The sequence below is a fragment of the Numida meleagris genome, chromosome 7 (assembly GCF_002078875.1).
Source record: "Numida meleagris isolate 19003 breed g44 Domestic line chromosome 7, NumMel1.0, whole genome shotgun sequence".
Classification (NCBI taxonomy): Eukaryota; Metazoa; Chordata; class Aves; order Galliformes; family Numididae; genus Numida; species Numida meleagris.
This window is the reverse complement of record NC_034415.1, coordinates 27,984,424-28,011,372: the sequence shown is the minus strand read 5'-3', so window position 1 is coordinate 28,011,372 and position 26,949 is coordinate 27,984,424. Positions and strand designations below refer to the sequence as shown.

At 41.3% G+C, this 26,949-nt stretch overlaps 1 protein-coding gene across 4 annotated transcripts; it reads right to left on the bottom strand.

The window, feature by feature from the left end:
- ALG6 (ALG6, alpha-1,3-glucosyltransferase) lies at positions 1,721–22,821 on the bottom strand. 4 transcript variants are annotated; one of them, XM_021405398.1, is made up of 15 exons: positions 22,648–22,712; positions 20,715–20,826; positions 17,312–17,396; positions 14,373–14,462; positions 13,397–13,485; positions 11,079–11,161; positions 10,325–10,389; positions 7,820–8,005; positions 7,176–7,311; positions 5,054–5,139; positions 4,390–4,474; positions 3,214–3,284; positions 2,801–2,869; positions 2,449–2,647; positions 1,721–2,185 (listed from the first exon to the last, which is right to left on the bottom strand). In XM_021405398.1, exons 1-15 carry the CDS (start codon positions 22,651–22,653, stop codon positions 1,988–1,990), a joined length of 1,560 nt encoding a protein of 519 aa, XP_021261073.1. In that variant the 5' UTR covers positions 22,654–22,712; the 3' UTR covers positions 1,721–1,987. The 4 variants fall into 4 exon arrangements, with proteins under 4 accessions (XP_021261073.1, XP_021261071.1, XP_021261075.1 ...); XM_021405396.1 differs by having other exon boundaries at positions 22,588–22,702; XM_021405400.1 differs by lacking the exon at positions 22,648–22,712 and adding an exon at positions 21,064–22,564.

The following is a 26,949-nucleotide window of genomic DNA, read 5'->3' as shown; positions in this document are numbered from 1 at the left end:
TTCAGTGGAAGCAGAAGTTCTTCAGAGAGCCTGAAGCTTCAGCAGCCTCTCAGCACGCTGTGCTGGGGGAATGCTGCGTGCTTTAGCTCTAGAGACAAAGATTCCCATTTATGCAGCCCGAAACACATCGGTGCCCGCTCAGCCTACGTGTTCTAAAAGAAAGAAGGGATTGTGGCACAGATCTGGCGTGCCACGCTGGGAGACACACCCTCAGAAAAATTCTAAATGCTCGTGAAAACATTTAAGTTTTGTTGCTTTCCAGCAAACTATTACAGCGTAGGTAAAGAAACAAGATAAGCTGCAGTGCCCCCCTCTGAAGTTATAATTACTATTCAGGAATGCCTTTTATCTTAGCTACCCTGGGTCAAACGTTGGCTGAGATTATTTTTTCCACAACAAATAAAGCTGGAAAAACTGAAGAAATAGTCAGCTTGGAGACACTTCATTGACAGTATTCATAACTCACACAGTTGGAAGCACACGGAACAGCTGATTCACACACACAGAACTGATGCTGCAGAGAGGGAGCTCCAGAATGTGCTAATGTCAGTGGCAGTTTGGTATGTGCAGCAAGCAGGGAAGTCAGGGCAGGAGTCTTTAAACAAGGATGTGTGGTGGTAAAGCGATACTTACTGAGAGGTCTGGCTACAAAGCTTATACCAACCAGAAGAACATTCACCTAAAAGCTAACAGCTCTGTTAACACTGAAATGAGTGTGGGCTTGGGGTTGTTTTGTTTGAAAGATGAGGTCAGACAGAAGCTTCATTAACTGTGATGAGAGCAAGAGAACAATGATTTGGACAGCACCTCCACCTCTGCTCTCCCCTTTTCTCTGCCACAAGATTACAGAGAACCAACATAAATACTGTTCTCAGCTTTTATTTCAATAGAACTTAATTGTTATGGATGTCACTTTTGTGTGTCTGTGTGTTTAACCAAAAAAATACATTTTTCTTGATGTACGTGCAGGGAAATTTACCCATGCTGAAACAGAAGCTGCACTTAGCTTTTGCTGAGTAGCTGTCAGAACAAGCCATAGGCTTTGCACTTGTTAGAAACATTGAGGGGAGGTGTGTAAGACCACGGTAGTGTCAAAACCACATCATCTTCATAGCTGCTGATTTAGAACAGAAGAAATGCACTCCAGCTCCCCACACAGACAGGAACCTCTCCAAACACTCCAGCTTCTACTCCTGCACCCAGCACTAGCAGCGGTGCGTCCTTACAGTTTACGCTATCCTTCAGCATTCTGCAAGTATTGGTAGTGGGGAAAACAGCACATCATGATGTCAGAAATAAAAAAGGGCCTGTGAGTGAACTGCTGCTACGGAGTTGTTCCCTGGATGTGCTACATAACTGCAGCCCATCTTGTGGCTGAGCACACAGGTCACCTACTGGTGAATGCTCAATTTCTTCCCTACATCTCTACCTGAAGAATCAACCGTTCCACTCAGATCACAGCAGCAGGAGCACCCCACACTGATGCACAGCTTCAAGCAGCAGCCTGGATGATCTGCAGCATGGAGAACGACGCGTGCATCGACAAAGTGCACAAGGCAGTTTGTGTTATAAAGCAATTCAGCAGAACAACTTACAGTTACCAGTCAGCAATTACTACTCACCCACACTATTCTGATTTACTTGTGCTTTCTATGCTGGGAAACGTGAACTTCGTGCCAACAAAACAGTTTGCTGTTTTGCTAATACAGCCAGGGTATTTTGCATTCATTCAAAATTTGGTCCTTTATTAGGCAACAACAAGTATTACAGTTCTGAAGGAAACACACCAACTTTCACTTCCAAGTATTCTTCAAAATATGCCTTTAGAACAGTCTTTGATCACTTCATGGCTAAACGTGTAACATGTTTCCCAATTTTCAATAGCTTACAGGAATTGTATGACATCATAAACAAGTTCACCTGCAACGTCAGACACTGTTCACTAAAACCACTGTCCTTTCACTGTTTAGTCCACAATCTTCACAGGTTAACTGACTTTCTTCTGATTCCTACTATTTTTTGAGTCCCAGAGTATAATTACATTAAAATACACCAGAAAGAATAAAAAATGTAAGCAAGAAATACTGGACACCGATACGGGGAATAAATCCGGGAACCTCTGTGGAGGATGCACGGCAGCACTCATCACAGACAGGACGCCCATCAGGGTTACAGAAAGAAGGAACTGTAAGACACAACGATGTTAGCTGGTATTGATTTAACACCTCACATGAGCAAGCTGTTACTTTCGTTACTTGGGTGCTCTGTATTCTTTAATCTATACCCAGATGACATCACAGTGAAAACTTAGCACACCTCTACCCTGACACAACACGTCTTTCCCTGCAGGACACTTCATCCACAGTTACAGACATGAAGTTGCTTCATCACGTATTTCAGTACCACGAAGAGCCTTAAGTAAGAGCTGTAGGAATTCCAGTTACTCACCAGATTCCTGACAATCCTGGGAAACGGCTTAAACCAAGAGAAGTAGCCCCGCAGGGACACGGAGAACGGTTTCAGCTGCAGGTCCTTTGCTGAGGTCTTTTCAAATATTGCAAAGGAAGCCACACAGGCTGACAGGAATGCCAGCGTCGTCACAGCGTAGGCCAACAGCAGGCCGTCTTTCAGAAGAAGAGGCAACATGCTGTTAGAAGACAAATACCACACAAGTGAGTGCACACTGAGGTATACGCCACAAAGTGTAAAAAAAAAAAAAAGAGTAGAAAAAGAATATGTTAATACTTAATAGGATCAGGGAAGAATGCTGCTTTAAAATGACATTAAGTGTCTGACTCACCTGAAGGTTGATACAAGTAGAAACCACGTGGCCATAAAAGGGATTTCATTTATGATTAAGCAGACTGGTCTAAAAAAAATAAAATAAAATAAAAGAGATGCACAAACAAAAAAAAAGGCCCAGGGGCAGGCAGTGCATGTAGCACTGCATGCACTGCCTGTGGGTGCCCAGCTTCCCTGCTCCTCTGGGCCTTACATGGAGTGTTCTGCCCAGCACAAGCACCTGTAGGACTCAGGTACCGAGCCTGCAGCAGGAAAGACCAGCATAGTTGTATTTATATTTTCATTTACAAGTTGTTCAGAAAAGCAAGTCTGTATTTAACATCAGCTATATTTGTAAGCGAGAAAGCAGCATGCAGTAAGTAATAAGATGAGGAAGATCAGAATATATATACAGAAAAACAATTTACTTACACTGACACTAGGAGAATAGATTTTTCATGTACTTGAAAGGAGAACAGGAAAAATGACAATGCACAACTAACCTTAGAAAAGGAAACGAGAGATGCATTAATACACGTGAGTGCAGTGCAAAGCACTGCTTTAGGTTCTCTGCTGGCACAGACTTTGTACGAATGTATGAGCTAAACAATCTGATTTTTCTAATTAACTGCTACATTTACTCCGGTGCAATTTGCAAGTACAGAGATGCTTCTGTAACCACCTACACATACAAAAAACCCACCCCAAACCACTGTTTGAAAGCTTACCCAGAATTATTCAGAAAACACTTCGTGCAAAGAAGCCCCACTCTCACTGAGAGTTAATGACACATCTCCCCACCAAGGAAACACGTTCCTGCACATCCTCGTTGGCAAATCTCAGTCACAGCAGACACAGCCCAGCTTTTTACCATCACTAGTGCGCAGCATCACCAACAGTCAATACCCCAAACTGTTTTCAACTTTTGTTTTTTTTTTTTCCCTACCAAATAGAAACACGCTGTTAGATGTACAGCAATTCTGGGAAAGGCTAAATGTCAGCTTTAGGCAGCGTTGCAATAGACTCTCAAGCAGCACTTATGTAAAATTAAAAATGCAAATCTACTTTATTACTCGAGATCTTAGCATCAGCTCTATACAATTTTCATTTCAAAGTAATATGTGACAGTAACGTAAATGTTGACAAATTCAACAATACAAGGAGACTAAACAAATGCAAACATTTGAGAAAATAGCATAATTTTCTTTTCAAGCTACTAACGAGCTTACAATGCTCTTCGTGAGTCTTCTCCCAGAATTTTGCAGCCAATGCATTAAGAAGAGCTAGCACCTTGGAAACTAAACGAGAAAGGAAAAATTTCATCTCCATATGAAGCACTGTTGCGTAGCAGATCTCCAGAGGAAAATAATAAAAATACAATGTTAAACTCTTTAAAAATTGAGCTGAGATTTTAAGTCTGGCTTTAAAAGACCAGCCAGACCCTCCCGGCCATCTCGGACAGCACCATGTTTTTAAAGTCATCTTCTCAGCAGAACCAACATGGCATTTAATGGCACACATTGCTGCACATCATGGCAACTCCAAGTAGAATGGTTGGTCACACCGGGATGGGCGTAAAATACGGAGCAATTAGAAATATACACTTACCAGGGCTAATTTAAATCCTCGTAGAGATGGCTGGACAGTCAGCTTTATACAAGTAGGAAGCAGGCTCAGGAATGTTACAGCAAAACTGAGGAATTTTGCAAGAAAACCGGTTTGAATATGTGAGTAACTACTTCAGTCATATCGCATAATCACTCTTGAAATCTCTGTGCACCTTAGGAATTTAATAGTAATTCTCAGAAATAAAAAAAAAATCAGTCAGGGAAACAATTACAGAAGGACAGCACTGAATGGTTTTCACTGACAGCAGTGCTTTTGAAAAAGGAATAGTTTCCATTAGGATTTCAGAGGCTGTAAACCTAATCTCAAATTGTTCACTTATCTGAAAAACAAGAACTCCAACTTCTGAGAGCATTAAAAGCTGTAATTATTCTTTGAAGAGGAAAGCATGCAGATTTTAACTCGGTCTCAGCCTACTAAGTAGCTAAAAATCACTATATAAACAAGCAGGAAATGTTGTAGTCATAAGTTTTCCTAACAGTACTTGGGGAAACATTTATCACTTGGAAGAAAAACACAAAGAAAATATTTTTTCAAGATTTTAAAACCCACTTCCTACAGTCCTTTGAAAAAATAACTGATTTTGCAAAAAGAAAAAAAAACACTGCAGATGAAATGTACCTAAAGCACTTCAGCTATGTATTACCTGAGCTTGAGCTGAGTCTGAGGTGATACTATATTCTTTATCTTTATAAGGACACTTAGGCTGCACCAAATGTTGGCTACTTTATCCTGGGGAAGAGAAACAAACAAACAAGCAGGCAGTTAGTCATGAATTGCACCACTAAAGCTTGTGTCAGCAACAGCAAGAGGGTCTGGGGGAAGGGGGAGATTTTTTTTAAACTATTAATACTGCAAAAATACACTTGGAAGACACATTGTGTTCTGAGGTGTAACTTAAATTGGTCTCATTTTCAGTCAAATACAGGAAGTTTCAAGAAACCCAGCTGAAATGTGTTCTAATGCAAAACAGTTCTCTAGCAAGAGGGCCTACAACTTAAGTCATGAGACCACACATTTCATGAGCATAAGGCTCTGAAACCACCTGTCCCTAGAAAAACTCCGCTTAGACAACAGGGTATATGAATCCTTTTCCAAATTGAAGAGATTCTGTACACTGTCACTTTTCATTACATACCTGAACGTATTTAGCTGTGCTTACTGCTTGCTAGCAATGACAGAGTTAACCACTAATAAATCAAGAAGTCTAAAGACATTAGCAGTTGTGCTAGGATCACTTTCAAAATTAAATTTGTAACTACAGCTATCATGCTCATGAAACTCATCCCTAAACAGCTGCTTGAAACACAGCTGTGTAGACATAAGAGCAAGAAAGCTACTAGCACCAACAACTGAGCCACCTTCCTCATATGCTCACCAGCAATACAGAGTATGCGCTTCAAATCTGCTGAGGATTACAAGAGAACAGAGGGTCTGGCAGCACCAGCAAACACACAAGACGCCTGCTTAAGAGCCAATCTGATTTTACAACCATCAGCATTTGTTACCGCTTCTGTAAATGGGAACCAAGTCAAAGAACCTGTTACACGCAGCCCAGTATACATTTACTGCACATTGCTTACGTGGACAATTTCTCATTTTATCCAGATTAGCATCCAGCAGGTCAGTCCCCTGATCAACTCAGAAGATATTTGGGCTAATATTAGACTAAAATCCTTAAGCTTTTTCAGACTCACTGGTTATTGTCACTTACAAGTGTTATTTTTAAACTTTGCACTGCATATGAAAGTGTGGTGACCAAAACTATTTATTTACAAATTTCAGATAATTCCCAAGGAATAGGGCCATTGCTTTTCAGGGGATAGAGCTCTTTTGTGCACTTATTAAACAACAACATGAAACCACAGAATATACTCTGAGAACACTTTTGCGTAAAATAGCATTTTGTGTAAAATGCTGCCTGCAGCACAACAGCTTCAAGAAAAAAGTGACAGTTGTGCTGTTATTTATATCCAAAGAAGATTAAAAGAAAATTCAAGATGAACCCAAAGTGCGTTTGCTTAAATCCCTGTGACATCAAGAGAATTAAAATTCAGAGCTTCGTTTCCTGGGTTCAACTTGAAGTCGGGAATTTGCTTTTGCAAACGTGACAGTAAGCTCTGTGCCACGTTAAGCAAAACACCAACAACTCCCTGTTACTTTGGGAACGAGCAGCTTTTTTGTACCAGTGATATTCCTGTAAGCAAGTCGTTGCTTCACAGGATTAAGGCTGCAGCACTCAGCACCTTGCAGTACGCAAGCGTCAACAGCCTGGGGAAAGGAACAGATCCACAACTTCTGGAAAAAAAAAAAATGAGGAAACTTGCACTAAAAATACAAGTCAGGTTAAAAAGGAACATCTACACTGCCCTCAAAAGTGTTTTTTTTTTTTTTTTTAAATCCTGTCAATAAAAAGCTGAGCAGAATCAAAGAGACTGAATCTGCTAACATCTCAGGTTATATCTTCTGACACTGTCAATTACTATGGAATCTATCTCAATGGAAAAATGTATGGATTGAAGTATGAGTTTGATGATGGGATAAGTGTTGTCTACCCGTATAATATCCTGGAAGATGCCAGCTGAGCTGGGGTTAAATACTGGATTAAATAACTGGCAAGAAACGAGTGCTGAAGAAGCCATCTCAAATTACGAGTTCTGTGGTGTGTCTCCCACATGAAATCCCTAAAGGTCACGATGAAGGTTTCTCAAGGGATCTAAGAATACAGAACATTTGCAGCAGGGCGGGGGAGAAGAAAACATGCATGCCTCAAACAAGCCTCGGTCAATGGGAAAGAGTCTTCTGAGTACTTGCATGATTTGTTCCACATCAGTACAGAACGGGAGCCAGCAGACAGCAAAGGAAACCACCACTGTCCCTGCTAATTTAGTTAATAACAGTAACCTGCAATGAAGAGAAACATTTACATCAGAGAAGATAAAAACAGCTGCTCTTAGCAAAAGTCAGCTTGTACTTTATAAGTTTTTTTTTTTTTTTAGAAAGAGAACGGAAGGTAACGAGCCTGAACAAGAGGAGTCACCAGTATCACAGGAAAAGTTCATCATCCCCAGATTAGCAAGAACAATTCCACGAGAAGCGGAGAGCTACTGCTGTCCATCTAATCTGGTTGTCCATCGGGTTGCCCATCATAGCCCACATTTAATCTAGCAGATAGAACGCAGAGTCCTGAGGATAGATGGCTTAAGAGAGTTTGCTATCTTTATGTGGAAACACTTAATGTAGATCTCAACAAGAAACACTTGTTTTACAGGAGAGGAATACATTACGACAAAGTATCTTCCTCTAGAAATTAATTCAGAAATGAGAATGTATAGATAAGGAGAATCACATTCTCAGTGCCAGGCTGCCCGACTATACTGTTGAGCAAAATAAACAGTTTAAAGCCACTTACCCCTTTCCTTTCAGTCCCTTCTTGAAACATTTTCCAAGTAAATAGCAAAAAAAAGGCAGAGAATGGTAGAGTTCCATTTGCTTATAATTTAAGGCCAAGCAGAATGCTACCGAGCCCAGAAGGTCCCAGTCATAAGACAAGCAAAGTACACCCCACAAGGCAAATCCAAGGCTCACTGAGTTGTATATGTTTTTTTTTATGTTAAGGACAAGATGCATATCTTAGTACTGGAAATTAGAAATGAGTGCCCTGAGGGACAACTGTAAAATTGCACGCAAAGTGAGTTTTCCCAAGTTTTAGAAACCACATTGCCCGTTGTGGCTATTTTCTTCAGAGAAATACTTTTACTTCTACTCAAAGACTTCTTCAAAAAAATATTTATTTCTAAGACTTAACTCAAAGATTGCATGGGCAAAAAAAAAAAATGAGAACAAATCTTGCATTGGTGTTAATTATACATGTAGTCAGTCAACCAAGCTTTGAGCTAAACTAGTGATAAAATGCAGCAAGATACATCAGAATAAACATTATTTTTCCATGGTATTTCCATAATTAAAGCTTTCACGAGCCTCTCCTCTCACAAACATAAAGAATATTCAAGTGCTGGTATGTAAATTGTGTATTCTTTAGTTCTTGGACTGCTGTTTTTTGGTGTGTGTGTGTGATTATATTACATTCACAGGGCACCCTCATCCACAGGGAGATCCCTTCCTGGCTAAGAGTGTACAAACAGTGAATAACAGTTACTAGAAGCAGTAACATCTTCTGCATTTTGAAAACAGGTTCCCCAGCTCAGCTGAAGACTGAAAGCTACAGTTACCATGAAAGTGCAACAAAATATCAGCTTTGTCTTCTATCCTTACTCTCACACAAGGGCAGAAACTACCAGATACACTTGTATTTTCAGACACTTGAAAATATTTTGTTTTCTCTTTGGCAGTGTAAGTAGCTGCGACAACACACTCAGATCATCTCAATTGTTTTCAATCCACTCAAATTCCCCATCCAAAAATCATCACAAATATTTGAGATCTCATCAATTTCACACCGACAAATTGTTAAACCAACAGCAGTGATCTTTAAGGGACGTGCAGCAGCAGTTAAGTAAACCTATTGACTTCTTGGGAGCTGGTGACAAATAGTAAAGTTATTCACACAGCCATCGGGCTGGAAGAGACCACAGGAGACTACGCAGTACATCAGCCTGCTCTACCTATGCCATTACTGACATCATGTTTGCTGAATCTTTTCTTAAGGAACTTGGTGCTGCAGATTCCACAGCTTCCATTGACAGCCTATTCCAGCACATCATTGTGGTTAAGGTTCAAAATATTTTTCTATGTATTTGAAAACCAAATATTCCCTAGGTTTGCTTCGGGACATTGCCTCTTATTCTACACACCAGAAGAGACACACACACAGACACACACACACACACGAACCACCAAGCAGACTGTCTTCCTTTTTGTAATCTCTTACACCTCAGAAAACAAGCCCTGGGCCTTCTACTGTTTTACCAGCTTCTCTCATCTAAGATGAGCTGCATTCATCCCATCCCTGTCTGTACATGACATCTCTTTAAAGATTATCTACATCTTCAGGTGAAGTCAAAAACAATTCCAGAATTTCTGAACTGTAACTCAAATATCCAGTAGTACTGTGTTGTTGTTGTTGTTTTTTAACTTCAAGAGCTTCTTTCTAAGATGCACTGCCATCCAAGTTCATAAGGCATGATCTTGGAAGAAAAATATAAATTGCAAATTATTGGATTACCCAAACTTGGTTTAGCAGATGCTGAGATTTAATGTCCCTTGGAATACTTAAGTGCCCACGTTTATCAGCTGCAGGATTGTGTCCCACTGTTAGCTGCCACTGAGCAGCACAGCCTGGAGTAGCCAGCTAACAACATTTACTTGCTGATGGGCAAAGTAGGTATAAGAACAGAAACCTTATTAAAAAGACCCACCTGTGAGGGTGTCTACCACCAACACTGAGTAGTTAGCTCCAATGACGCAGCTCAGACGCTTAACTTCTAAATGGCCAGGCATTAAGTGAAGGGAATCCAGTCTTGAGTAATTGCAAAGGCAAGGTGGAATGGTACATTTTATAGAAATGAACATTTTACACTACTGTGCTTGACATGCTCTTCTGCTATCAAAAAGATCTCAGGCGATTCCCTCTCCAAACAAATCACAGGAGCACAAGCCATTATTCTTTGCAGTCATACTACCATTGACATTTTTGGCAATAAAGTGACTGACAGAAATACGAGCTTGAGGCACAGAAAGAATACTACTCATGTTTGGATTGATTTGTCCCAGTAGCAACTCTTCATCTCCAATATACTCCAGACATATGGTTTTCTCTACCAGTTCTGCTTTGGGGTAGGCAGAGGCCCCTCAGATGACTTCATATACCTCCCTCCCAGCAAAAGACAATTACCAAAAGAACAGTGTTACTTCATAAACAGAAACTGCTTTCATTTCACTGCAAAAAAAAGGATACTGGAAGTGTCCATGGTCAATAAGAATGAGGCCTGGATAAAGAAGTATACAGAGAGCACTGGAAACCTGGAAGGAAGGATCAAAAAAGAAAGAAAAATATAAATAAGTTTAAGCATTAGACAAAAAAGAAACTTACACTACTACTACAGTAGATAAATTTGCCCCTCCATGGTGCATCCTAGATGTAGGAATCTCTCTCTTCAATTAATCTTAAGTCAGTAATATTTTGAGGAATAAAAATGGATAAAGAAATTCCATAAATAAGAAAATCTTCATTGAAGACCAGCCTGCTCTTTGCCAACCAGCTCAGAAATCACCTACACCCATCTTAAACTTCAAAATCACTCCAAAAATGGGAAAACTTTTTATTCCAGAAAAATATTGGTTCTGCCACAAGGAGCATGCAAGGCACAGCAGTTCTTAGATTCCCTCATGTCACAGCTCAAACCTTGTTTTTAATCAACCAAGTGATAAATTCAGAAAGAAATATAATTCAGTAGTTCATGGCTACTAAACTTCACGGCATCCTGTTATTGCTATTGAAGACATTAAGATAATTGCTGTAAAATAAGTTAATGGATTTTTTTAAATGAAAAGTTGCTAATATGAGATACACAGATTGTCATCGGTTTTACGTGCATTGACACCACCAGTGTTCTATATACTAACTAACTCTCACCCTGTTAAATTTCTATCATTTTAACAGCGTGGCTTTTACTGTTTGTTTTTTAATTACACAAACATCAGATACTTGCCTTCTTTTTAGTAGATGTTTCCTTTAAGGAACAACAATATAAAATAACTGCAGGAATATAAATCAGCAAATCAGCAACAAACACTGAAAAATAAAGATGAAACTCACATTAGAATCCTCCCACATAACTCATCTTAATACAATTTGCCTTGCATACTTTCATCTGGATTGTGAATCTTTGACTGCTTAGTTTTAACCTTCTAATATTCCACATCGTGTTTGTCTCCTGTGTAAAAACTCAGATAACTACACAACGCTGCAGTCAGACTTGTTGACTACCTTTGAATGCAGGCTTTGCAGCTGTACCTTAATGTGAGAACTCCACGTTAGTCACTCAATTCAACTGAAGTTCCAGAGGCAGGCAGTTATGGCTTCAGCTGAATACGCTTTTCCATCGTCTTATGCTGTACTACTGTAAGTTCCATTGATTTAGGGATAACTCAAGTTTGGCAGTTACACTAAATCTAACATTGCCCAAATGTTATATATGAGACAGTGGAAAAATAGAGGCAAATAAATATTAAAATATTCAAAAGTTATTCATTAGAATAAACGGAGTCATTACACTTTAAAGGACAAAAAGAAATTAGCCCAGATAATTCGACCTTGTTAATGTTCCTAACACTAACATTTCTGATGCCCAAAGGCTGCTGCTTCCATGTGTTCAGCTGTTTTGACTTCTGGCACAGCCTCAGTCAGTAACGGGGCACACTCTAGTTCCTCACATGCCGAAACGAGAGAAGGCATTCTTAATTCTCAAAAGAAATCAACTACAACTAGATCCAGTGAAGTTTTTTTTTTTGTCAGAATATATAGCTCAAAGCCATAAATATATGTAACAGGCTTTAGATTATTAAACACAAAAATATGGTGGAATTTTTTAACTACTACTGATGTGGCCAAATAGACTAAATTAGTTACTTGGTTTTCATAATCAGTCTGCAGCAAGTAAATGTAAGAGGGTCAGTGAGACAAGAACCAGCAGGTTCATCTGCCTAGGATTATGTCAAAACCTGCAGCTAAATTCTTCTTGATTGTTGCCTTAAGAGCTTAAGCTTACATTATTTCTGTAAGCAGCTTTCAGAAAACGTGCAATTATTTCAAGAAGGAAAATATACTTTTTTTTTCCCCATCACAGGCTTTGAAAGAAAACGTTTACAAAGATACCAGTTATTCAATATAATAATAATTTCGTAGATTTAAGCCACAATTAAACAAATATACCCAAGGCATTAGCAAAACAAATACACTGACACTTAATATAAAGGTGTAACACCAACAGCTGACACTGAACGTCCTGAATTATTTTAATACATTATTTTAATGGCTATTGTTTAAGAAGTGCTCATCAGTACTCCTTGATCCATCAGTGGAATATCAAGCGAGTTGATTTCAGAATTAATACAGACCATTTCAAGGATAATTAAGTTTTAGAGATTTTTTTGTTTCAATTCAATCGATTATTAGAGACCAGACTGAGAGGTTCATGAAGTACAGAAAACCTATTGATGAACAACAAATTCTGCCACTGTAATCGGAAAGCATTTTGTGGAACTCCATTGTTACATGAAGCAAGGGACAGATTTAAAGTGGTAGAGAACAGTAACAAGATAATTTGGCATCTGTCATTGAGCTGAGAACAAAAGTTCACCAGACGCGCTGTTTGTTGTCCTACCGAAAGAGCTAATGAATTCCATTATTTACATTTTTTTTCTGCACTTGTTTCACCCTTTTCTTTGTCAGAGCAGTTTGAAAGAATCAAATGGTCAGAAAAGTCACTGCACAAAAGTGCCATTTAGTATAGAAGTACTACAATACATTCTGACTTTTGATTAACACAAATTTATTTCCTGGAAGTGGCAATCATTAAAAAAAGTGACATCTTTAAAACATCAAATATCTCCCATTGCCAAGTAAGGTATAAAAGCTCACAATAAAGATCTGTCAGCAAAGACCAGTCTACATGTGAAATGTATATATATTTAAACCAAACTAAACTGAAAATAAAAATCTATCAGAATGGAAGAGAAAACACAAAGATGTTAAACTACCAAAAAGGTAGCTTCATTTTAGGGTTTTTACTCTACCATTCTGGCTGAAAACTTATCTGCATAAGTAACACCACCAGCTTTACAAACGACAGTAGAAAAGAACAGAGGAGTTTGGTTTATAATGCACAGACCTGGCAAAGCCACCCAAGTCAAAGAACTGAGCAAAAACTGGTGAAAATAGAGATGGATGAAATTAAACATGCTAAATTAGTAAGTCAGACAAAACTGTGTGATCATCTTACATCCTAAGGAAATATAATTTTCCTACCTGTTGTACGCATAAATAACTTATGTGACTGACTCTCATACCCCCGAGATGTGTGGAGAGCAATCCAATCAGGATTTATTAACTTTGCACTGTAAAACAAAGTACAGACACATCAAAATGGAGACAGTTCTCATTTCCCTTTACACTCCTTTCTGCAATAAAGATGACATGCACAGGAGCATATTCCAAGAATTAAGATGAATGAGAAGAAATATTTCAAAAAGCAATAGTGATCAATGAAAGGTTTCCGTCATCACTTGATCTGCTTATACTATAGAATTCAGCTATTTAAAAAAAAATCATTGAAAACAGTAAAAAAGGAATACACTATTTATTAGGACAAGCTAACTACCTTCAGTCTAGTTCCACTGACTTTTAAAAAAACAATTGTAAATACCTTTCATGCTTAAGTATTAAATATAAACCATTTACAGTTCACATAGATGCCCCACATAACTGCGCCTGTGCACTTTAACCTACATTCTTATTCCATAAGTCTCATTCCAATGGCAGTAAAGCTCTTGTGGAAAAAGTATTCCAACAACAGAATTCTATTTACATGATATCCAGTCATCAAATGTCACTCAGGCCCTTAATGCAGGAGAGGTTTCCCATGCAACGCACTCAAATCCTACAATACTTTTTTTGCAACACTGATCCAACAACAGCTTACAAGGAAAAACTAAAATCTAAGCCACATCAAAATCTGATAATACTTAAGGGCCTGGCAAAATAACATAACCCTTCAGCTCCCCTTACAATAATTCAGAGACAAAAATAGCAGTATTAGCTTCAAGCAACAGGGATACACATTTAATTTATTTCCCTGGCTTTAACGTAGCAAACAATACTTTCCATTTCATCAGTTTGACAGCTTTCAGCTCCTATTCTCACTCCTCAGGGTGGAGGGAAAAAAAAAGTAAAACTGGTGTTTTGCATTCTCCACAGCAGTGAATACTTTAAATAATGAACTTACACGTAAGCACACAGAAAACTGTGATAGGCAGTAAGAGGTGGATAATCAAGGCCCCAGTACAGCAAGTTGTTATCACTTGTATTGAAGTACCTAAGGAAAAAAAAAAAAATCTATGTACATAAATATATACATGCGTACATATAAAAAGAAGAATCCACATTTTCAGCTTTGCTTTCACCCAAGGGAAAGACTGAATGTTAAAGCAAATATTTTTTTTAACCAACATACGCAAAATTCAAAGATGTTGCTAACTTCCTTTTAACTGCTTTACTTTACACACAAAAAAAATCTCAAGCAACAAAACAAAAGCTATTCAGAATACAGGCATTTGAGTTTGCAAAACAGAAGACTTAAAAAGCAACCAAACAATTGTTGGAGCTTCCTTACCTGAAGGGGAAACAATCCTTTACATGAATTGCATTTGATAAAAATCCAGAGATTAAGGCAAAGCCTGCATAAAAATCACTATCTACAGCTCTAGATATTTATGTGGAAGGCTTTGCAGGTCCACATCTCCACCTACAAACACAACCTTTATTTTTCATGCGTGTTGATTATCCCAGAAGCCAGTGATCAATTTGCCAAAAAGGAAATAGAAACAATGCAGTTAAATGGAGATTTCTGAAGAATGGGAATTCACTAATTATTTCCTTATAATAGTCCCAGATTCCCTTTTTTTCCCCCTGGACTTGGATGGCACGTTTAATATGCAACAGTTCCTGAACAGTTAAAATTTACCTGCCACTCTTTCACAGTGTGACTTACTAAGGTGAGAACTGCTTCTGCCCAACATACTAACACCCTAAAAAAGCCTCAATGGAAGTTATGCTGCTGGAAAACAACTCAGCAAAAGTGAAAAAGGTACTATCAAACTATATAACAGATAAACTAAAGACAGCATAGACGTGGAAGAAAGTATGCCACACCAAGTTTAGTGAGGTAATTCCATCAGCATGAATGTAGGAGTCAGGAGGCTAAGAAAGTTCTAGAAAGCAAACCAAGTTAGCAGAGTAATGCCTCCTGAATAGCCAACAGGTCACAAATCTCAATCAGTTATGTCAGCCACAACTTTGCCTGTTTCTACCTCAGAGGAAAACTCAGGAAAAAGATGTGAGAGAGACAAAGAAAAAGGATTTTCCTGCTTGTAATTCCCTTGTGCCAGCGTTTCTACGGAAGGCTGACAGCAGCTAGAATTAAGTCACCCCCAAATGAGAAACAGAGGGCTTTATCCAAGAAAAATAGAAGTTACAAAAATAAGGCATCAGATCCTTCATACCTTACAGCAAGAAAGACTTACTAGTCTATTCTAACTGCCAAGGGGCAAGCTCTTGCATCTTCCAGTTTCCCCTTCAAACACAGACAATTTTTGACATTTATTATTGTAAATGATGTTTCTTGAATTCCTTATGAGCTGTCTGAAATATCTTATGAACTCATGATAAGTCATATTTCTTTGAGCTGCATCTCTGCTTCTTATTCTACCATTCAATATCGCTCGTGCCAAGGCAGTTCCGATTCTTCATACAGATTTTAGCAGTCTGCCACTTGGTGGAAAGCTTTCTGGTTAAGCTGCATGCTGTTTTTGTAATTTTACCTTTCATAAACTCATCATTCCAACAGAAACCCAGTAAAGTTTAGCAAAAAAAAAACCACCCTTGAGATTTAATTAGCAGTGTAATAAGAAATTTTAATAAGAAAGGATGTTTTTATGTAGCTTTTAACACATAATGAGAAGATTTGAAAATACAGAGCTACTTAAATTCTTATTCTGGCATTTAAAAAAAATTTTTTTGATCACTGGAAACATGCATGGAAAATGCAGCTATGTTACCTCTGCAGGTCTGTGTAATGGTAATAATGACAAAGTCTGTGAAAAAAATAAATCAGCAGATCTAAAAATCTGAGAGGATCGCATTCTCATAAGAGAACTGCTCTATTTAGTTAAATAAATTTACATGACACATGCTTGCTGCACAGACAGCTTTTCTAAATACTAAGCAAATAATACGAGAAATGATTCAAATCTCAGCTTCAAATCTGAACACTCATTTTCTCAGCATATCAGAGTACCGTGTCTCTTGATACTGAGTTTTTCTGTAATACAGGAGGGGAAAGATAGCTCAGCTGTCTTCTACAAAGCAATCCCTCGCGTGTCAGCTGAAATGTCCTTTTCCAAACTCCCAAGACAAAGTACCACTTCACTAGAGATTCCTGTTTCCAAAGCAGCCCCAATCTGAAAAACTTCTGTTATAAAGAAAACAAAGACCTAATACAACAAGATGGAGATGCCCAAGTGGGAGCCCATAGGCTAAGCCCAGCCTGTAACAGACTCATCTGAGCCCTGGGAACGCCCAGAAATAACGACTGCCATAACTCTTAACTTTGAGTACATGCAGTTCTGCTTGCAGAGCAGATCAAAGCTGCCAACTCTATTAGTGCATCAGCTCTCCATTATCCCAGCTCTGGCATAATCAGAGGTTTAGGCGTCCCAGAAAGAGTAAGATAAAATGATAATATAGGCACTGTATTGCGAATCCCAGAGTCACATGCAAAGTTCCATACAGCGACAAGCATCTAGAATTGTCCCCATGTATTTCCAGAAATAGAGTTGAATTAATCTTCTATTCTATAGTATTCAATTCAAAACAAAGTTGGAGCTTCTCAGCAGTGAATACCACCAGTCAGAATATCCTCCTGAAAGCTAATACCTAGCAAGCCAAAGTTCCAAATTTTAGCATGCTTATTTTGTGAAGAAAACGGTATTTAAATCTAAGAACCAGGTGATATTATACCACTGGAAAGTATTTTTAGAATAGTTCAGAGAACAGTAAAAGATACAGCTGACATCTCAGATGAAGGTATATTTAAGTGAGGTGTAAAACAGTTTCATTCCATTTACCCCTTCAGAACCTGAACTATAACATAACAGCACTACGTACCACTGCCTGATGGGTAAGTTGTAAGTAACTTCTTGCCAGTGTCTCTGAGCTTCATAGTCTCCATACATAGGTGGTTTTCCTGCACCTAAAAAAAAGGATTACAGTATTTATGAATTTATTCTGTTTATATTGATTGCTTTTCCTCCAGACATGTATTTACATATTCTTGCAATACTAATTTTATTCTCCATTCTTCTATTACATTTGAGAAGAAAACAGAGACCTTATCTGTTACACTGTCTAACAATTAAAAAAAAAAGCTTCACATGTTCTTTTGGCTTTCTGGATATATCTGTGATAAGCATTTATCAAGATACCCCAGTGTGGAGAATGGCTTCCTCATCTGACAAAAAAAAGAAATCATTACCAAGTGCAGATGAAAAACATGGCACTTTCTCTGAAAGAAGAAAACATACATAGCAGACACCTTACACTGATTTTGTATGAACTACTCCTCGGCAAACAACCACGGACAAGAGTTCAGCCACGCCGTGGTACCTTGCTATTGCTTTTGTAATTAACAACCAGCCTTATTTTTAAATTCACTTAGAAGCAGCACCGGCCAAAAACCCCCCAGCTCCTCTCCCTTTCCTCCATTATCTTGTTTATGATGCTACCAAGCAAACTGCACATACTATTCCTTACCTCACAATTCTTAATAGTTAACGAGCCACAGAACAGGTTCAGAATATTTTTTTCCATATAAAATTTCTAAATAATAACTGCTCAATTATGGTTTACAGGAATTCTCGCACATTTTTCAAATGAGTGATTGTTGGATAGCAATTTGCAAAGCAAATTATGTTAAAGGATACTTTTCACAAACACGCACATAAATCTCTCAGGAAATCAAGAGCTTTCTTCCCATGAAAAAAGCTTTATCAGTGCAAATACCTCAGCTGTCTACTCAACAACGATTTCTTAACATAAGCCTAACTCTGGAAATAGCAGAATGATAAGCATCTTTTATCACAGTTTATTTACTTCTATTAACCTCTGCTTATTGAGAACAGGAACCAGACCTATTGTATTTCCATTAAAATATTGACACTAAATAGACAGAAATTTAAGAGTTTCTTTAAAACATAAGAAAACTATCTATAGTTTTTCCCCCATGATCTATGTTTGTGGGAGCCACACAAGCTCAGATATCTTTTATTTATTTCTGAGTAGTAGAGAGAGTAGATGATCTCCACTAACTTATTCTTGAGTAGGAAAGAGAACAGATTATTTCACTCTATGATACATTCAACTAAAAGTTTCCTGAATAAGTGAGCTCGCTGGACAATAGGATTCTTAACAGTGTCCATTCTGGAGCTAAAATCTAGTGAAGTGAAGAACGTAACACAGCATTACTGAAATAGAAAAAAGCATTATCCAGATTTTAGAGTCTATGTAGCACATACACAGAAACGATTTCCCTTCTCCGGAAAAAAAAAAGAAAAAGAAATGAATTCATTTCAGAACGATGAAATGGAATGCTTTCAATTTACAGAAGTCTTAATCAGTTTCATTAAGAACAGAAAGCAAATTGTTAAAGGTCTGATGCTGCCTTTCAACACAAGTAATCAGCTTCTACTCATTTAGCAGGAACTTTGTAATTGCTTGAAAACCTCAGATACACACACTTCATTTTTCTCAGTAATTATGTAAGACCAGCTATTCTAAGGTCATCATAATTAGTAACCCCTCAAAATCAGGCATTAGTTACCTATTTTATCCCCATCGTGACTCTAATTGTAGAGAGAGATCCAAAGCTATGCTGAATAGCAAGCAACAGAATGGAAATGATACCGCAAGCCAACACTACCCAGTAAATTAGGGCAGAATTAACCTCCTTCCACCTGGCCATCCATGCAACGCATGGGTTCCGAGTATGCTGAATCAGCACTACGACCAGAGCCTGCCCCCGAGAACAATGACCGCTTCTAATCCCTTCTCAATTATATCGCACTCAATGACAGAAAGCAAAAAAGGACCACGTCACCCTAGACACCATCCTGTCCAATTTCTTTCTTGTCCCAGTAATTCAAGGTTTATTACATGCGAAGGAAATCAAAGCAGGGTGGTGGGAGGGAAGAATTCTAGTATATTTATGCTTTTGACAGTTGTAACATTCAGATTAATCTTTTCCCCCCAGACAATGTTCAAAGTTAAACATGCGCTTTAATAATTTGCAGGATTGGACTGGATTCAGTTTTTCCTATTCCAAAAGAAGTCATACGGTTGCTCTGCATGAAATGTGTGGTTGTTCTGTATGAAATAAGTGTGTGCATACACAGACAGGAGAAGGAGAGAAAAAATGTTTTTTGTTTTTTTTTTTTTTTAGTTCAGTCACTGTTTTAAGACTCTCAGAATCGGGATTGGTTTGTAATTCTTTTCAACTTAGGAGAATCTAGTTAGTAATGTAAATATGTGCAGCGCAACAGAAATTTACTGTCACTCAGCAACATAGAGACTGTTCCTCTGCACACGGATGGGCAGAAGAGAGCCTCCATTACCTACAGAACAGATCTTTTATGAGGGCATTTTCAGAAAGCAACTTAAAAATAACTACGTAAGAAGGTACACGTGCAATTTACCTTCAAGCAAATCTCTTCATGTAAATAAAACTCAGGAGTTATCAGTTCAAAAATCACGAGAATCTTACTGAACAGCTCAGGGGACGAAGTTCCCAATTGCCTTAACAGCAAACTAGAGTTGAATTTGACTGAGCTGGTGATTCTTTTAGCTGATGGGGACTGAATGTAACGAGGCATTTAAAAATAAAAATCCACAGAGAGCAATCTGTGTGCACATGTATGCTAAGCGTTGGAATGCCGTTGAGAGGTTCGAAAAAACTTGCTAGCTCTTTGCAAGCATTAGGAGATGGGGAGGAGAAATACCCATCTATTAAAAGAATATAGCTCTACTTCACGTTGTAAACAACCTTAAGTAAGTATAGCTACGGGACACAGTGCAATCACTCACTTCACGTCACCTTTATACCATCTTCATTATCACCAGCAGAGTTTTATCTAAATATAAGTTAAGGCTGTATCTGCTCTAGAACTTAGAGGACAAGATTAAGCAAATTTATGACTGGACCGTAGTAATACACTGCAGCTACAGGAGGAACAAAGGCATAGGGGAGGACAGGCAGCCATTCTTTTGCTGCTCCTAAAGCATTAGTGACCCTCCCTCCACCCCCCAGGCAGCTGTGATATTTATCATTGACTGCTTTGGAAAAAATAAGAACAAGGTATTATACGAGCCTTAGGGAAACAGACCCTAAGCTACAACAACACTTGAAGTAGCACACTGCTTCCTATGTATGATTTTATATGCAAGTTTATTTTAATTTATCACAAGCTCCATAATTCACCTTCAAGTGGTTGTTTTACAGACCGTGAACAAGAATTACCTGAATAAGAACCAAGCGATACAGTCCAGCGTACAGTAAGTGCCAGTAAAACAGTAATTGTCATTAAGCTCCACTTCTCCATAGCTAGTCTTTGTAGCAAGCCAAAAGGTACCTGGAAAAAAAACCAAACACAAAAACATTGCTGCAGTACTGTCTGGTTTTGTTTCTTAGCCATTTAACAGCACTACTGACAAGTTCTCCTAATTCTGAGCTAGAAGCTGGCCAGGAATCTGACAAACTGCATAAAAACAACAGCAAAAAGAAGAGTAAAAGACTTCAAATCACGTTGAAGAACTCAGCTATCAGATGAAATTTATTCTGTACATACATGTATGTAACTAAGCTTCACCTCAATAAGTTCTGCACAACTTGTTACACGCCTACAGCACGTTTCATCTGTGACAACAGAACGTTGTTATGTATCTTTAGTAGCTCGTGAACTGTCCCTGAGCGAGGAATATGTCTTCAGAGAAATGTATATATATTCCTATATTAATAAACTAGGGGAAAAAAAAAAGAAGGACTAAATGTTGTTAACAAGCACACAGTTCAAAGCAGTGAATAGATGGTATTAAGTTAATTACACTTAATTTCTGGAGTACAAACAGCATAGCTGAGTTATGGAAAATGGAGGTCTAGTATAGGATTCTCTGCTGGCTTAAGGTGATTCCAAAATTACACAAACGCTAACTACATGTAACAGTAATTCGTTCTGTCACATGCATCAACCTTGGGAATCAATAGGAAAACAGCAACGTTGCCCTGTGCAAAAAGAATGGCACAAAACAGATAATGCAAAATTTGACTCAGAAGACCAAACCTAAAGTTCAGTCTCTCAGAAAGAGAAAAGAATCAAAAAAGAAGAAACTGCTCCAGACTCGGCAGTGAAACACAGCAGTACATCTAACAGATGTCGTTCAGCTGTATCAGCAGCAGCACCATCCCCTCGTGTCAGTGATGCACTGCAGAGCAGAGGACAACTGGGTACAGCTGCCAAGGCCTGTCCTCACTAAGGATGCAGCACTCAGCTTAAATGAGCACGGTATACTTGACAATGCCCCACAAAAAAAGCACCCCTGAGCTGTCTCAATAACAGAAAAGCAACGTCATAAGACACGCCTCGGCAATCCTGCTCCAACTAAATTCATATATATCATTTGTGGAAAGCTGGGACCCCCCAGCACCGAGGGAAAAGAAAGTTCTTTGAACAATACAGATCAGCAGCAGATCCCCATCTATAGGCTGAAACGTGCAGGCGGATCTTTGTGTGCGTTCTGTGCTACACCTTGCCTGAACAACGGCACGGGCACATCAATCCGAACGCAAAATGCTGCTGACCCTGTGACTGTTTTACCCTCAGCCAACCCTGATGATTCTTAAAATATCCTCCCCTACCTTCCTTTCTTCCTTTATAATTATTCCATGCCTCAAAAAGCCAGCACCATGCTTTTACTGGGTGGCAAAGCACGGACCCTTAACTGCTGCTACCCCACGGAAACCAGCGCTTAAGGAGGCTTCCAGAAGGCGGCCTCAGCTCCAGCTTTTGCCCTCAGCCCGCGGAGCAGCACCCGAGGGCCTCTCGGGGCAGACAACGCCTTCAGGCACAAAAAGCCCCGTTCTTCACCGACAGATTGTAAACACCGGGGCAAGGAGCACCCGGTGCCCAACGGGCGCTCACAGACGGCCCTTCACGTGGCAACTCGTTATTGGGAGAGATGCCACCGCACGGCTCAGCAGCTTCGCCCCTCAGGATTGCCCCTCAGGAACGAGCACCAAACTGAGAATTCTCCTTTCAGCAATACCGGCTCCCAAAGGCCCACGGGCTCCCTCCTCCCCGTCAAACGTTTAGTTCTGACATATTTATTCCTCGCACCCGCCCCACATCCCCACGCTCCTCCTCAGCAGACACGCGGGCACGGTGCGCGGCGCTGACCCCCATCTCGCCGCCTCCCGCCCCGTCCCGCCGAGCCCTGAGGTGAGCGGCGCGCGCCTCCCCCCTTCCCGCCTTACTGGACACAACGGCCACGCGCGCGCTTCCGCGTTCGAAAACGCTTCCGGCCTCCGCCAGGCCCTAAGGCGGCGCGGGGCGGTGCAGTGCGCATGCGTGCCAATCTCGCGCCTGCGCAGTTCGGCCCGCAGCGTCGGCCCTGAGGTGGCGGCGGCCTTCGGGCCGCGCCGGGGCTGTCCGTGGTTGCGGGGGGGATGGCAGCGGGCCAGAGGAGGCTCGGGGGCGGGTATTTTTGAAAAATTCTAATTTTTTTTTTCTTTTTACATAAGGCAAGTGGCAGCAGGGGGGGTTGTTCTTCGCAGCACCGGAGCTCTGGGAAGCAGCTGTCAGCGGCTGTGTGTCAGGACCCGGGAACCGGCCTGGTCAGCTGCTTCTGCTGTGCCTCCTTCTGCTGTGGGCTCTGTGATCCTCATGAAGGCCTTGGCAGAGTGCATGCCCCAGCCTAAACAATCCCGCATCAGTTTCCTACATCCCTTACCATTATTAGAAAGTACAGTCTCTGTTGTTCTGTGTTTTCTCTTATTACACATCTACCTGAGGGTAAGGTGTGCAATTTAATAGAAATCGGGTTATTTTTGTAAATAATAACACGTGCTGTGGGTCTCGTGGCCAGATCTTCCTGATCAATTGGCAGCGGTGCTCTCCTTGGACTGGGATCCACGGGCTAAAAGGTTGGAAGGCAGTGGGATGCAATAGAGTAGAAATAAGATAAAATAGAAGGTAGAATAGAACAGAGTGGAATAAAATAAAGTTAGAATAGAATAGAGTGGAATAGAGTAGAAAAGAACAGTTCAAAGAAACCTGCAGAGATTCCAAGCGCCCGACCATGCGATGGCTAACCAACACTTGAAGCACGAACCCAACCCATTTAAACCATTTCATTACGGGTTTCAACTTGAGCACTGCAAGATGGCAGTGTGATGGAAGTCAAGGAGGATCTGATCTGATGTCATAAAATGAACAGTAAAGTAATAAGATTCCATTAAAATAAAATTCTCTGCATGTACTCTTCAAGCATGCGTGGGTTCTTTCCAGAATGCATGAACGATGTGTACTTGCGTTTAAATATACTTGTTTTTAAAAACGTATTAATATTGCGTACTACTGGAGATGGCTTTTTCCTCCTGAAGGTTTTCCAGTGCAATAACACACATTTCCATAATCCTGACTGCAAACGGAGCGCAAATGACACAGACGTCGGGGTGCTGCTTCCACCTGCAGCAATTCCAGCGTTCCTGGCAGCTGTCACTTCCGAGTGCCACCCCAAACGGGCAGGTACGAGGGGACAGGGAACTCGTGGCCTTACATGGGTACACACAGCAGTCGCACCCCGTGCCCTGACGTGCGTCTGGAGCCATAAACCTCATGAAAAACGATAGATTATGTTCATTACACGTTTTACCTCTATCTGCGAGTAGCTGCTGAATTAAACCCAGCGCAGGAGATGAATTAGATCCTAAGGGGCGTCTGGGGGCTGATAGATCCGTAAAATAAACATAATCCCAACATCAAATCGATTACAAAGAAGGTGAGAAGGCAGGGAGGGGGGCAGATGCTTCCAGGTGCGAGCGGCGGACGCTCGGCCCTGCAGCTCTCTCCCCACGGCGGTTTGGCTTCGGGTGCCGGGCGCTGTCTCCTCTCCCCCCCCGGCTCCCCCCGGGGCTCCCCCGGCCCCGCACCGAGCAGCCCCTCCCCCGCCGGCTCCCAGCCCGGCCGCACATCCGAGTGCATTATTTCAATTAGCCGAGCGCTCTTTGTTGCAAGGTGAAATCGTTCGCTCTCCGGGAAAGGATTTTTATTGAATGCCTTCTAAATACTCGCATTGGTCACGTTGTCTGGAATTGAGTCTCTGTCACTAGTATTTCTGCGGTGACTTTGACCAGATCAATGACTGGAAAAGGCATGAAGGACACATTGATACGAGCGGGGCTCGGGTTCGGTTCTCAGTAGTAAAGAGAAACCGATAATGAGCAGATAAACGGCTTTCCTTAACCCTTTGCGCTCTCGGGAGGCTCCAGCAAGTTTGCTGGGCTCTTCATCCCATCCCTTCGGGGTGATGGAAAGCCGAACGCGGGTAAGGCAAACTCCTGCCTGGTATCCCAGAAATCCGGGGCGAAACGCGGTCGGAATAACGGGAAAGTCGCACCCAGGGCCGGTGGGAGCGGGGACGGTCCGCGGCTGTGAGAAGTTGTTCCCAGCTCCGCCCGGGGTCGGGTGCCGAGCCGTGGCGTGGGGACGCGAACTGCAGCGCGGACGTTGCCTCAGCCCCGATCCTGGCGCATCCTACTTCCCTAGCAAGAGCGGAAAGAAACATGTTTGCGACCACCAGCCCGACCTGCGAGAGGACGGATTTTGTTATTATTTTCCCCCGAAACACGAGCACTTCATAAAAGTAGTGAGAGGGAGGCTGAGATTTGCTCTGTTTCCCGATGCCCACGCGATACCCGGACCCGAGAGCGGACGGCGATGGCATTTGGCTCAGTTTGGCTTTTTGCCTTTGGGCTGTTGGCACTTTGCCCGGGGGAAGTGGGGATCTCACCCAACCTCCAGCTCAAGGGCGCTCCCGTTTTGCGATCTTAGCAAAGTCGTACGTTCTCGGCTCGCTTACCGAGCCCTGCCGCGCTGCTTGCCGAATCCCGCATTACCGAATCCCGCATTACCGAGCCCCTCATTACCGGAGTTGACTTAGTTATTTAAATAGAGGAAATGTCACATTTTCAATGGAAGGGGAAGGTTCTACCTTCCTGACCTATTTTTCATTTCTGATTTAGAAAAAGGCGAGATTAGCATGGAGATTGCGTTTTCAAGGACCTCGTCACTATTAAATAGACTGTTAAGTGCATTTTATGGCTGCGGAGTCTGCTCCCAGCTCGGTCCGGGAGACGCGCTGAGTTCATCCCTACCTGCTACATTGAACACTCACTGCCGCACACGCTTTCCGCGGGCGTCACACCTCTGCTCCTTATCTTTTAAGTCCGTAACGCTTCGTGTTTAGGACCGGGAACGCGTCACTCTGATCCTGGGATGTGCGATGTCCCCCAGCGATCCGCGCTGCGCGGCCACCCGCTCCTAACGCGCATCTTACGCGGCCCCTGGGCTGCGCGGAGCCCCTCCGCACCCCCTCCCCTCCCCGTCCCATTGCAGCGGACCTAAAGGAGAGAGGAAAATACCCCTCGCCATTGGGGCGCGTTTTTCCCCGAGTGGGAGATTCCCACACTGGGAATATCCCTCTGCAATAAAGAACCAGTTTTAAATAACCTCAAAAGGGTTTTTTCCCGATTTTTTTTTTTTTTTTAATGCTCAGCACCCGTAAACCTTGAGCCGGGCACCGAGGGAATGGCCCCGACGGGACCGTCCTTTCCCGTTCCTGGGCGATGAGGGCTTCGGGAGATCGGGACTAAACCTGATTGTACCTCCTCTGAATGGGGCCTCGGCAGTTGTCATAAATAATCGCAGGGGTCGGGGCTGGGGGGGCTCTGAGTAAACTCTCCGGGCTGCGGAGTGCGGTCATTTTCCCAGTGCTTAGGATCTAGTTACTTTCAATACACCCCAGAGACCAACATGACACGTCTTATACTAATAGGCATCTGTCAGCGGCCGCGTCAAGTTTGGCCATATGCGTCGGACGGTTTGGAGAAGAGAAAAAGGAGAGGCCGGGGAAAAAGAGAAAGGAAAAAAGAAAAAGGGGAAAAAAAAAAAAAAAAAAAAAAGCAAGGTGGGGAAGGGGGAGAAATAACGAATAGAAAGGGGGGGAAGAAGAGAAAAGGGGAAAAAAAGAGAACGAGGAAATAGAGGAGAAAGGGAAAAAAAGAGGAAAGAAAAAAAGGAAAGGGAAAAAGGATATAAAGAGGGAAAAAGAGAAAGGGGAAAAGAAGAGAAAGGGGAAAAGAAGAGAAAGGGGAAAAGAAGAGAAAGGGGAAGAGAAGAGAAAGGAGAAAAGGAGAAGTGAGAAAAGAAAAGAAAATAAAGGGAAAAGAAGCGAAAGGGGGGGAAAGAGAAAGAAAGAAATGAAAAAAAAAAAGAAAAATGGGGGGAAAAAGAAAAAAAAAAGAAGAGAAAGGAGAAAGAGGAGAAAGAAAGAAAAAAGAAATAAAGAGAAAGGAAAAGCCGCTCTGTGTCAGGATGGGGCGAGTGGCTCGCCGACCGCTGCGGGTTCGGGTCCCCCCCCTCCCCGCCGCCCTGCCCGGTGCCGCCGCGGCGATGCTGCCGCCCCCCGGGGGTCCCGGT

Coding starts and splice junctions, on each gene's coding strand:
- ALG6 (XM_021405396.1), bottom strand. CDS start 22,653: ATGGGGGTCAGCGCCGCGCACCGTGCCCGCGTGTCTGCTGAGGAGGAG. Junction 17,397..20,714: donor ATCGCTTGGTTCTTATTCAG/GTAATTCTTGTT, acceptor CCTTTTTTTTAG/GTGCAGGAAAACCACCTATG. Junction 13,486..14,372: donor AGTTTTCTGTGTGCTTACGT/GTAAGTTCATTA, acceptor TTTGTTTTACAG/TGCAAAGTTAATAAATCCTG.